The following is a 14,339-nucleotide window of genomic DNA, read 5'->3' as shown; positions in this document are numbered from 1 at the left end:
TGCACAGATCGTACAGATGTTCACTAGAACTCATGTTAAAAATAAACAATCTTGCTGATCTCCTGTCAATATGGAATCAATTGCAAGAAAAAAATCGAACTGATATCCCTGTTATCAAGGAGCATTGCAAACTGGCCGCGTTTTATCGAGTTATGACTCTCCAGAACTGTTGATAGCTCGTAACTCTAAGTTATGACTGTGACCGGGACTTAGATATTTACTTCAAAACATGATAGTCAAATCTGTGGTGCATTATTGTAAACCAGAATCTTAGAGACTGCAACTATTGGAATCATATAACCCAATTACCTTAAATAACCGGACAATAGAAGTCCCAGTACTTTTCATCATCATTCTGATTCTGTTTTTGAACCATTTTGACAACGAAATTTGTAAATCGTTGGTCTTTACAAGTTTACAGTGGATGTCTATCCAATTATTTCACATGTGAAACACTGTAAGTCTTATTACGTTCACTTATGTTGATGTATATTTACGTTATTATTGTTAAAATGAGCTTGTACTTTAAGTTTACTCACCATACGCCGCCTGAGAGACTGCCAGCAGACAGAACCACACAGTGAGGACACCGAGGTGATACACAGAGTGTCCGAATAGGGACACCATGGTAGTGTCTTGTCGATCTGGTCAAATAAGATTACTTTATGAGTATAAGCATGGCCACTCAACAGAAAAAGTAGTAACATGAAGGTTAAAACGGGGAGGAGTTGTGGATGTAGAGAAGGCGCAGACTCAAAGATCACGTGACAAGGAAGTTAAACAAGAAGTAAAGAGAGCTTATTATGATATTCATCGACTAGCATACAACAAAGAAAACTTCGATTTTTTAAAAATGAAATAGCAATACAGTTTTATTTAATCTTAATTTCATATTAGATGCATACATATATCATGACTATGATTTCATTTATTCATTTCATCATTTCAAAGGGGCATGGTCACAATTTTGGTTATTTTTTTTTCGATTGTAATGTTAAAATGCTCCAGTAAAGCTTTTTTGATAGGCAACCAAAATTGTATTGCCATTCGATGAGTTGTAAGCAGGTTACAGAGATTACAATTCTTTGCTAAGTAAAAAAAGCTGCTGTTGAATTTTGAATGTTGAAGTGAAAATTCCAGTTTTAGACCTAAAATGGATGTGTTAAATATTAGGAATTGTTTATTTATGCTTAACATGAAAAAAAAATATACACATCAGCCTGAAAAAGATTTTTATTGGTATATTGAACCTCTGAAAACAATAACACGAGCCTTGCTTACATGACAACGAATTGTGAGCCATGTATCTTTCTAATAACTTCAAGACTGACTCTTAATTTTGATTTGATCATTAGAAACGCATTCCTAAAACATTGTAAATTATAACAACAGAAAAATAGAAATTGACCAAAATCGTGACTATGCCCTTTTAAGTACTAATTGAATGAATAAATAAATGCATCAATAAATAATGTTGTTTTTATAAACATGCATCCGGCAGGAATCTTGAGACTTGAACAAAAAGAGACGATGCAAGTGAAATAAAAAGATGATTAACAAAAGATTACTATTTCCATAATAGTTCAATAAAGAGGAATGGATAGTATGCGAATGATAAAACAAACAAACACCCATTAGACCTACTTTGTCCTTTCCCCAACAGCTCTGATAAACACTCAAATATAGGAAAGATAGTTCTCAAGTCTAAGAAAGTTAGTTTTGTTTTTTGATGAAAGTGGTTTTTTATTCACTCACCTTTTTCTTACATTATCGTCGATACGGTTCAGTTTAATACAGTTATACATATTTGTCAGAGGTAACATAGTTTAGATGAATTTATTTAATGTGTATTAATTTGAATAATTTATATTATGTGCCACATTCTATTCTGAATAAATTAGCTAAAATTGTGCTCAATAACTTTCATATGTCAGTTATTGCGGTAAATACAAATTACTAACATATTATTACTCCATTAAAATGCTATGGGTCAAAACACTTGTCGTAGCATGTACTAACATACGAGAACAAAAAAAATGTATAATTTTTAAATCTGTATACACTGCGCACTCTTGGAATGCCATACTATTTCCTTTCGACATTGATGAACTATGTCTTTCTTTACGTAACTTCTAATATACATATACGTCAATTTTGCCAAAAACATAATATAACGTATGATATATTTACTGTTCATAATTTTATGGTGAAATACAATGTTAAAAAAAAACATTGCTTTGATTTAAGCACTCAAACAAAGTAGGATGGAAAGTTTTTAATAGATTCATGTGATTTATTAGCTGAACAAATTGTTTTTGTAAATAAACCAACTTATTGACACATAGACAATGTACGAGGCATATGGTTGTTTAATCTTTGTTAATATGTATATAATGATACATGTTATGTATTAATATTTGTGACTTTTAATTCAGGCATTGGTTCTTGAGTAAATACATATTGATTTACAAAGTAAAGCCTTCAGCTTTCTTCTTCCTCCGCTTAACCACTATAACAATTGGGTTATTGAATAAAGAGGCCTGCATGTTCAGATAAGTACGTATAAGGAAATATACACAGCGCTAAATCCTTTAGAAGCAGCATGCAAACACTGTGCGCTTTATTATTTTAGCTGAAAAGTGAGTTTTGTTATTCCATGGTTTCTAATAAAAACCTCAGTGGCTGTGCTACCAACAAATAATGGGTAGACAGGGTTTAGGATGGTATTTGAAAAAATAAACATGTTTAGAGTGCGTCAATTTGGGGTCATGTCAAGTCTCTTTTTTAAAAAAAATCAAGTAGGATTTGTAAGTACATCTGCGAAATTAAATTAAGGATGAACGGAACAATAGAAATATAATTTAAATGTCAGACTTTATGTTGAGAATAAATGTACATCAGCTCATAAATACAAAGACAGACAAAATGCGTTGAATGATAAATATAATGATACAGTGTCAGGTTTTATAGGAAAGAATTATATATATATATATATATATATATATATATATATATATATATATATATATATATATATATATATATATATATATATATATATATATATATATATATATATATATAAACGAATAAGTCCGTGGTATAGGTAACGATATAGAAACAGGTTTTCAGTAGACGATAACACCACTGGAGAGCCGATCAGGCGGAAGCGCTCTGGATTAAATTTGAGAGAAATGGATTATTGTGTTATCGTCTACTGAAAACCTTTATATATATATATATATATATATATATATATATATATATATATATATATATATATATATATATATATATATATATATATATATATATATATATTACGTATCGTAGTATTAATGAATTATATGATAGTTTCAGTTCAAAATTAAATAGCTTTTTGCCTCAGATTTGTGTACACTAGGAAATTGTTGCATCAATTTCATCTTTCATAATTTCTAATGAAGATTGTTTTTTTTTAATATTAACATAATATTAGCTAATGGCTTAAAATGTAAAAAAAAAAAATCAAGAAGTGTATTTCGTTAACGATATGTGTTCTTTCTTTGATTTAGATATTGGTTAGCGAATCATTCACAGCAGCTAGAACTATTTATTTTGTCTACAATGTATTTTTTTAATAACTGCAAATGTTATATTTATATGTTAGTCATTAAACTGATGTAAAACCACATGGTTATCTCCATATAGAATACTATTTGAACATATTTTTAGTATAATATCTTGTTCCACCAATGTATAATTTATGCGTTATGATTTGAATGTATTTCATTATGCTGTCCCTGTCAGGTATTCTCCGTGTAACACCATGATGACGTCATTACCTGGTCATGTTTACTGTTCGTATCCCTCGCTTTGAAACTCTATTTATTGTAAATTTATATTCTCCAGGTAGGAGAAGTGTGAAGTTGTCTAAATGACAAAAAAAAAATAACTTTTTCTGTTTGCAAAAAAATTACAAAGCTAAAACAAACTCAGCTTATTTTTAAAAAATACTTGTTATGTGTAATTAGATTTTAAAAAAAGGCAAATCTTTAGTTTAACAACTAAAGGTTTGGTTCTCTATCTGGCAATAATAACAAACATAACTCTCTTTTGCTGATGAATTTGGTGATTGCTTTGGAAATTTTCACTGATTATTCATTGAATGATTTACTTTATTAAAAATCCATTCATTAGTAATCACTTGATTAAAATTGTACGCCGTGTGAAAAAAAAATATTTGATTTTTTATGTTTTTATGAAATGTGTATCGAAGAGTGATACATCCTTTTTAAAACATTATGTGATTGATTGGAAAAATACTATGCACAAACTTTACAAGAACAACATTGAGGAGTTTCCCTGTAACTCACCCAGGTGTGTTTAAAATATAAACTATACTAGCTATGAAGCTTTTGAGTGTTCTTTTTTGTTCAAGTATAGTGTGGGTTTTTATCTATCTCAACATGGTTTTTTTTAACTCTCTCCAAAATGTATCTATTTAAGGAAAAATATATACTATTACAAACATTCATATTCTTTTTATTTCATTTTTAACGTAAATATATACTTTTAAAATATGTCTAAACAGTAGGTTAGTTAGTCTAGTTATGTTCATTTATTAATTGTGCCTAATGAAACTTTCTATCAAGCGTAATTTTTTAAGTAATAAAAACAACATTTTGTTTAATAAATAAATACATATCACCCTCTCTGTTGTTGCGTTATTATTTGCATTTAGTTTTATTTCCTTTCGGAAAATTCAAAACAACGTTGTTTTAATGAAAGTGTCAATTGTTGTTTGATTTTCCATTTGTCCTCAATCGTCGCTGACTTATGAACTCTACAATGAAAATATACAATATGCTATGAAACATTGTTTTTATGCCGAAGGAATGACTTCAAAGATAGTCTCGCCAATTCACAAATCATAGCAGCTTCCGATTGTAATGACATATTTAAAAGTACACACAAAACAAACAGTCTTAAAATCATTTTTGCAACTGATAAGTCATTCTGGAAAAAGTCTGTGAAGTACAAATTTGATCAGATTACTTGAGAAAAATATAAATCAATATATTTTTTGTTTTGTTAGTTTGTTGTGTTTTTTTTTTTAGAGTTTGCTTTTTGTTCTCTTTTTTCGGGGGGGGGGGGGGGGGGGGGTAACATTGCATTCACTTGACACTATTCATTCAAGGATCACTTCCAGTTTAACGTGTGAACATTTAGGTTGCGTGCACTCAAGAGTATTTTTCCGGTGTTGTTTAGTAGTGGAATATCACGATTATGAATGAGTTAAACTGTATTGCTGACGTTTTATCACTAGAGTTAAAACAAAAGTGGAGCAATGAAATTATCAATGACCAGGTTCAATGAGACATATAATGTTTCTATATATTGTAATACACTCTACATTAAAATTATACACTCTTCATGATAATAATTGTTATTTCTGGACTAGTATTGCACCTCGGATTCTCCGTTTTCAAAAACGAATTTCGTTTTCATTAGCTCAACACCTGACTGAAGCTACACTGTGTTTGCTTTTTTATATGAGCTAATGAAAACGTGTCAGAGTGTGCAACAGTTGAACATATGTTCAAAACAACAGTGTCCCAAAGGAATTATGTTGGTATTTATCTTTTACATCATACGCCATATCATAACATAACAGTGAAATCTTATAGCATAACATTGGAATATCATACCATAACATACAATCTCGTGGATTCTCATTCGTCATTTTATACTATGGCATACCATAGCACAGCATACAACATAATTTTAACTTGGTTTTAAATTATTTTTTTAAAGAACATATGTTCAATTTGCAGATTAGTGGTGAACTTTGGCTTAGTATCATTTTATTCCGAAATGTTTGGAACTCTTCTGTGTATGGAAGCGTTTGGTTCAAATCTCATAGCATTGCATTCAAATTTCATAGCATTGCGTATTTCATAGCATATCTTTAAAACCGCATATCATAGCATAGCATGAATTGTAAAAGATATGCATGAAATGACTGTAAGACAAATGTTTAGTTACACAGCTGCCTATATTAACCACACAGTCTATTAACTGGAAATCTATTTGTACGTATCCAACATTTATATCAGAGGAGACTTTTTTCTCAGAAACAGCAACTTTACAAGAAACACTATATCTGGTGTTTTTCTACTGTCATGTACATTGACAATGTGTAATCTACTACAACAAGAGACTAGCAGGAGTTATCTTCCATGAAGAGTTTTCTGTTGTTTTTTACAGGAAGATTTGTGAAGTAGACCTGTGCTGTGTGTGTTATTTATTTCTTGTAAATTCAATTTATTTTAATCGCAAACTACTTATACACTGTGTTACAAAGCAAAACCTACTGTCTTGGAGATGTTATACGTCACTCTACTGCCAATATTTACCACAAAACCTACTAACTGGACATTTATTTGTACATATCTTACATTTATATCAGAGAGGACTTCATGTCTCAAGAACAACAGCTTTACAAGAAACACTATACCTGCTGTCTTTACCACCACCTGTCCTGCATATTGACAGTCTGTTTTCTAATACAACAATAAACTACCAGGAGTTATCTTCCATGACGAGTATTATGGCTCTATACAGGCAGGACTGTGAAGTGCATGTTATTTATTTCTTTTACATTGGATTCACTTTAATCAATGACTGCTCCCTGCATTGTTTTAGACTTTTTTATTTATTCCTTACAAACAAAAGTAAACTAACAGGTCTTTTTTGACAAAATATGTGGAAAAAAAATACAATAAAGCATGATTACAGGATAGAAAAATAGCACCGTACATGTATCTGTGTTTATAAGAAGAAAGAAGAAAAAATACATCTCCTTGTATTGATAATTTACATAGTGGTTTAACGTATCTAACGAATTTAACTCATAAACTTAGAGTGGATACTCAATATTTATAGAAATAAACAACCAGATATTACACACATTTTACATATCCGTAAATAAAAAGAAACATTATTCATACAAATATTAATACCCCTCTCCTGAGGGATGCGTGTCCTGAGATAGTTTATTTTATGCTTTATTAAAAAATTTCTCTGAACGAAAATCCACTGGTTCATAATCTATAAACTAAAGACATGAAACACATGGAGCACATACGAACCTGACTAGCAAAACCCCTACAACTTCGGCTGTAATTCCTATTCCATCAATCTACATGGTCTCCGAGGACAATCTTCTTTTTGTTCCTATCCTTGTCAGTTTTTTCTTTCTTGGTCAAATCTGTCAAACTTAACGGTATTACGGGTATACCTATCTTTCTCATCGTCGCCCTTGTTGTTGTTATAGACTGAGCGTGGTATCACGTGGCCGATTTAAGGCGGGGTTTACTCAAATGCTGTATTTATTGTCGACGCGAAAATAATTATAAAAATTATTAATTTATTTCTATATCTTTTTTAACCCGATTGATATAAACCATTTTTAAATAAATAGATCAATCAAATATTTCCTAGCATGAAAAAATACGACACATATACCTTTAAGCTAAAGAAAAAGCTGTTCTCACTTCTTTAAGGTAAAGGCAGAGTTTCACTAGCTCGGTCACGTGTGTCTATGGCCAAAAACTCTCTTAATGTGAAACATAGCGATAAAGACAACAATAATAGACATCACAATGAGAACGGGCAGTATGGAAATTACAATCAATGCATGTTTTAGAATAAACTCGGCTGCAAAACAAGTTGATTTTGCGTTTAGTGTATATCATAATATTATTTAAATTTGAATATTTACATTTGCAAATATGTTTCCTTATATGAACCTATAGAATAGCGAAAACGTTCAATTATGTGTGAACTTTTAAGGGTCAATAGGTCACCAATGACGGAATTACATGGCGCATTAATACCTACATGGAAAAGTACTACTTTTCCCGTAAACAAATATAAAGTAGGTCACAGTATTAAAATTGTTGCAAGGTGATTTATACTGTTCTTTTGGAGTATTTCAAAATTGTTTTTGCATTAAAAAATAAATTTCTTCAACAAAAAAATTTAAACTGTTCGTTGTTATTCAATTAAGTTGCCCGTCTGTTCTTTTACTGTACATGTACATGAAAATGGCAGAATATGGAGAATTTGAAATAGGCGAGGAGGACATAACAGATGAGTTATTTTTGTTCTTTGACAATGCAATTATGGACAATCTTGATCTTTTTAACTTAGAGAGGCTATTTCTGATCAGTCTGAAATATTTGAGATGTGTAAAGAGCTAGAAAAGCCAGTTTTAGCTTGGCTCCCAAAGCCAGAGACCCCTGCTCAGGCTATTGAACCGAAAAGATTTCGTTCTCTTACAGAAAATGAGTTTCAGGAATTTCAGGATTCATGACAATCCTGTTCAACGAAGAAAAATACAAACTGGGGCATCAAAATATTCTAAGGTAAGCAAAATAAATATCAAAATATGAGACTTTGGGGGTGGGAGGAGATGGAGCAACGTATCTTTTATGCACAAATAAATACAAACAGAAATCAGTGGCTGTTATGAAGGATATTTTTAATTTCAGAGTGGCATACAGAGGTTTACAATGGGCCATTGGAGTTTGAAACCGTCCCCTCTGATGCTCTTGCGATTCACCTGCACAAGTTTTTCTTTGAGGCCAAGCCGAAGGAATCTTCCTCACGAAATGGGAAACTTTTTCCTGTTTAAGCGGAACACTATCACATGAACACATTAAAATTAACATAAAAAACTCTTATTACTTCAGATGATTTAAAAAGATTTCCTCCTACTTTCAAGCTGCTCTATTCTCTCCCCTAATGCTACGGCAGTGTGTGTGGTTCAATCTCTCGGTTCATCTTGTCTCTCGGGGCTTGGAATTTCATCAACAACTCCGTAAAGATTCTTTCAATTTTCTATTTGATGAAGATGAAAAAGAATTCTTCAACATGAAACACAGCAGAAGAATTTCCAAGGAGGCCTCAACAGTGATGACGCTCCTTCAGATAACAGAATTTATGCTGTTCCAAAGTGCCCTACTTGTCCTGTTAAAATGCTTTGGCTTCTTTTGTCCAAAACTGATCAACATGCGACAAACCTTTTCAATGATTGTGTGAAAGATGCTATCATTGTTCCATCTTCTTGTGACACATGGTACTCTGACAAGCCTCTCAAAAAGCAATCATTCAGAGGATTCATGCGGGATATATGTAAAATATGTAAATATGCAAAATGCCAAATCATTTATATTCCCCACTGTTTAAGAGCCACGGCTATTTCCTCCAATAATGATGCAGGATTCCAAGCTAGGCACATCATGTTTATGTCTAGACACAGATGCAAAGCTTCCCTGAAAACATACAACAGAAACATGTCAGCTGACGAGAAAAGAAAAAAAAGCTCTGTTTGGCGACAATAAGCAACCCAGAATATGAAAATACAAAACAAATCGGACGCGTCGTACAATATTTCATTACCTCTAGTCTCTATGCCTGTTTTGCCAGAAATTCCTCTACATGCTTCATTAACCGTCGCTGACACCGCAACCTCGTCTTCCTCTTCACAACAGGATATCCACTCACAGTCTAACATCACCTCCTCAAAAAGAATGACAGCTGAAATTCTCTCAAGATCATCTTTCCACAACTGCACCTTCAATATTAATTCAATCTTTTAGGATGCGTGGTTAACGACCGCTTGACCACCTGACAATTCTACCTCCGCTTTGTGACGTTTACATTTTCACCAACAAAGTGGGGATATTTAACCTTTACAATTTAATTTATCCTTGTTATTTAGTGTTATTGAAATTTTCTATAATTTGTTGATTTTCAATGTAAACAATAAAATTGTACTCAAAGCCTTTGGAACTATTTTTTAAATGTCTAGGTCACGCTTCGACTCAATTTTGTATGGCTGACAGATAGCGTCATAATTTAAACAATTTGTCTCTCTCTCTCAAACGTAAATATAAGAAATAAAAATTGTAATTTTAACAATACAAGTCAATGAAATACGAAATATAGTTTTCTTTTTAGACCTGTAAAAAAATTGTAAATTGTGGAACCAAAATTTGACTCATGAAAAGAGGATAATTATGTTTATAGATTAAAATATGTCAAAATATTAATATCTGACATTATTTCGAAATTAATTAGAAATAATCCCAACAAAAATATCAAATTACATGTGTATTATTCAATTTACTCAGTAACATGAATCAAATAATTAAGTGGGAAACAACTTGTCAGGTAAATTTAACCACCAGTTTGAGGTTTTTTGTAGGTGTTTTGGTTGTTCGGCTCACTTGGGCTGAAAGCTCAAAGAAATGTTTCTGATCACTTTTTGTCCGGTGTATGTTTGTCCGTCTGTTCGATATTAGAAATAGCTGTTCTTAAAGGGGATAATTTAGAGTTATTGAACTGTTGTGTTTTCTTTTAAATCTTCTTCTCTAAAACTATTCGCCCAGAAAATCTAACAGTTGTATGGAAGCATCTTCATGTAAGGTAAATTCACTTTCTTTAAAGCATGATCTTAAGGAGTAGGTGGAAAACCATCACCGTCTTTTTTGAATGTTAATCAAAGGGACTCAGTGATTAACGACATTAACTTAACTTATTTGTCAAGATTTATTTTGTTTTGTTGTTTTTTTTCGTTCGTTTTTTTTTTTCATATGTGGTTTTGATGAGTTTTACACCAATCCTCCATAAAATAATAAATTATGGTTATGAAGTCATATTTTTTTGAAGGTATAAGAAAATACACAAGATAAAGCCCCAACATACCTGTAAGATTTAAGCAATCCGGGAAATTTGGCCTACAAAAATATTAATGATTCCACAGGACTTTGTGTTGACCTACAGCATAAACAACAGAGAGAAAGATCTTTTAACTTTCTACTTTTTACTTTTATATTCCTTGTTGAATTAGATATTTTAGATATATAGATAGATAGATACAAGATCGTGAGCGTGTAATTGCTCGAACAGGAATTAAACAATGATCATCAAAACGTGAAAACCGATCATCATTAGTTGTTTCACTAACTTTCTGATTTAAAATTCCTCCGTATTCTCCAAAACAGGAATTAAAAGTTGTCTTTTGTATCGACAATAAATAGATTCACTAACGTACCTGCAACTATGAAGTATTATTTTGACAATAAACAGTGTAGAAGGATTTAAAAGCGCATACTTATCAAATGATATCAAGATAACCTATTTTTTTCCGAAAATGAACGTGTTTATTCTTAAGGCATTAGATAACACCCTTTTTATTTCATATTTTTTTAGATGCATACATTTGTACAACAACAGATTTATGTGCAATTAAATCATGGTACATTCGCATAACTGATACCCATTTTCCGGTTAGATTTATTCAATTTATCATGTTTTCAGCATACGTGACTATTCAGAGACCCGTAAATAAAACTAGTGTAATGGTAGTATTAAATCACTTTCTTTCGTGATGCATGCAGAATACATGTATGAAGGTGGCAGCATTGCAAAAAAGTACATAACCGGGTTGAGCGGGTTATATTTTTTTCTGTCACAAGCGCTACCTTCATCACCCACATGAATCATTAAAGAAAGCATCTTATTGTTTATACTTAACATTTTTCAGCGACAATTTCATAATTGAATCGTAAAAAGTAGGTAAAGTTAACTAAATTCCTGTTAATTTACATCAGTACATTAGCTAAAAGAAATAGACCCATCGTCTTCTATGGAAATTTGAGTCTGAAAGCATGTGGCTATTTCATGCAGTGTTTTTGGTTTGTTTTTTCAAAGTTTCGGGATGTGCAGATTTTAGTCCTATTAGATGCTACAGAGCTAATATTTACAAACAGTTTCCGTAAGTAATAGAGGGAATCATACAACTCGGTAAATGGAAATATATATATATATATATATATATATATATATATATATATATATATATATATATATATATATATATATATATATATATATATATATATATATATATATATATATATAAAGTATTGTAGTTTTAATGAATTATAATAGTTACAGTTCAAAATAAAATTGATCTTTGCCTCAGATTTGTGTACACTAGTTAATTGTTGCATGAACTTCATCTTTCATCATTTCTATTGAAGATTATTTTTTTTTAAATATGATTTATAATACTAGCTTATGACTTAAAATATTTAAAAAAATCAAGAAGCGTATTTCGTTAATGATATGTTTTTTTTCTTTGTTTTAAATATTGGTCAGCGAATCATTCACAGCAGCTAGATTTTTTAACTTGTCGACAATATCCTTTTTATAACAGGGAATGTTATATTTAAATGTTACGCATTAAACTGGTGTAAAACCACATGGTTACCGCCATATAGAATTCTATTTGAACATATTATCAGTATTATATCATGTTATATTGTTCCACCAATATATAATTCATGCGTTATGATTTGAAAGTATTTCATTATGCTGTCCCTAACAGGTATTCTCCGTGTAACACCATGATGACGTCATTACCTGGTCATGTTTACTGGTGGTATCCCTCGCTTTGAAACTATTTATTGTAAATTTATATTCTCCAGGTAGGAGAAGTGTGAAGTTGGCTGAATGACAAAAAATAACTTTTTCTGTTTGCAAAAAAGTTACAGAGCTAAAACAAACTCAGCTTATTTTTTTTTTTAAATCCTTTTTATGTGTAATTACATTAAAAAAGGCAAATCATTAATTTGACAACTAAAGGTTTGGTTCTCTATCTGGCAATTAATAACAAACATAACTCTCTTTTGATGATGAATGTGGTTATTGCTTTGGAAATTTTCACTGATTATTCATTGACTGGTTTACTTTATTAGAAAAATCCATTGATAAGTAATCACTTGATTAAAATTGCACGCTGTGTGAAAAAAAATATTAATTTTTATGTTTTTATGAAAAGTGTATCGAAGAGTGATACATCCTTTTTAAAGCATTATGTGATTGATTGGGAAAATACTATGCACAAACTTTACAAGAACAACATTGAGGAGTTTCCATGTAACTCACCCAGATGTGTTAAAAAATAAACTATACTAGCTATGAAGCTTTTGAGTGTTCTTTTTTTGTTCAAGTACAGTGTGGGTTTTTATCTCACTCAACGCGGTTTTTTTTAACTCTCTCCCAAATTTATCTATTTAAGGAAAAATATATAGTGTTACAAACATTCGTATCACTGGATGAAATATCTGGTTTCAGCGCTGCGGAAACCCTTTGGAAACTCTGCGGAAACTTAAGATTACTTTAAGTTTCCGACAGGTTTCAGCACGGAAACTTCAAGTTTCATTAAGTTTCCGCAGTGCTGAAACTTAGGCTGTCCATGAATCCAAATGGTTTCCGCAACGGAAACTTGCTGAAACTTGAAGTTTCTGCAAGGTTTCAATCTCCATATACGTTTGGGATACATATTGTTTACAAATGGTTTCCGCGATGGAAACTTACTGAAACTTGAAGTTTCTGCATAGTTTCAACCTCCATATACAATTGGGAAACATACTGTTTACAAAGGGTTTCCGCAACTGAAACTTACTGAAACTTTTTATATTTTTGCTTTCACAAAAGCTGAGCAAGGTTTCTACTTTATGTAAAAACAAAACAATTTCAAACAGTTCCAAATTTATTTTGTTCAAAAATCTGAAATTGTTTCCAATAATAAATAAAATACAGCCAAGATACAATAATGGAGAAACATCCATATGGCAATTCCCTTATTAGGGACTTTTATTTAAAAAATGATAAAATTGCACAAGAAAAAAAAATCCCATAGAAATCTTTATATTTGTATTTTTTTTTCATCTCGATTAAATGCCTATCAAATCTCCCTTTAAAAATGCAACAAAGATCTTACTTTTTAAAAAATATGAATGCAATTAACAAAATAACTGCACGTACATGAATAAACAAAGAAAACTTCACTGTTACATGAACATGATACACTTGTCTCAATTTGTTTTGAACTACAATGAAAATGTACACCATAAAATATTTTTTAAAAGTCTAAAGTATCCATCTTAAAAAAAAAATACACTACAAGATAGTAGTTGACTATAGAGGTATGACCCAGATTTGATTTGAATATGTCAATAAATTCCAAAATGAGGTCAAAGTGACCCACTTACAAGTTGGGATAAACCTTTTCTTTGTTAGTAATATAATCTAATGTTTTACAATAGAACAGGATTTGATATCATTTTTTTGATAATCCATTAAGTCCAAAGTGAACTTTTAATTTCCACCCATGATGTACCAACTGATCAGATTTTAATATCATAAGCCTGTCAGTATTTAATAGATGACCCAGAGGGAGATATGAAAAGCTTGTTGGCCAATAAAAAGTTAACAATGGA

The 14,339-nt window shown here is 31.0% G+C and overlaps 1 protein-coding gene and 1 long non-coding RNA gene across 13 annotated transcripts in view; both read right to left on the bottom strand.

The window, feature by feature from the left end:
- Positions 1 to 748, bottom strand: part of LOC105338723 (multiple epidermal growth factor-like domains protein 10) — a 128,588-nt gene extending 127,840 nt beyond the window's left edge. For 10 of the 12 annotated variants that reach the window (XM_066072138.1, XM_066072158.1, XM_066072182.1 and 7 more), the window contains exon 1: positions 540 to 747. In XM_066072138.1, coding sequence (XP_065928210.1) covers positions 540 to 627 — 88 coding nt within the window. In that variant the 5' untranslated portion in view covers positions 628 to 747. Of the gene's footprint in view, positions 1 to 539 lie in introns of all 12 variants that reach the window. The other 2 variants (XM_066072359.1, XM_066072396.1) reach the window with 1 other exon arrangement.
- Positions 749 to 8,506: 7,758 nt separating this feature from the next.
- LOC109620919 (uncharacterized) lies at positions 8,507 to 9,815 on the bottom strand. The gene is made up of 2 exons (XR_004600785.2): positions 9,448 to 9,815; positions 8,507 to 9,320 (listed from the first exon to the last, which is right to left on the bottom strand). It is a non-coding gene; the product is annotated as an uncharacterized lncRNA (long non-coding RNA).
- Positions 9,816 to 14,339: the final 4,524 nt, after the last annotated feature.

Source organism: Magallana gigas, chromosome 1 (genome assembly GCF_963853765.1).
Source record: "Magallana gigas chromosome 1, xbMagGiga1.1, whole genome shotgun sequence".
In the NCBI taxonomy this organism is placed as follows: domain Eukaryota; kingdom Metazoa; phylum Mollusca; class Bivalvia; order Ostreida; family Ostreidae; genus Magallana; species Magallana gigas.
The sequence above is the reverse complement of the archived record's forward strand: the minus strand, read 5'-3'. Positions and strand labels throughout refer to the sequence as shown.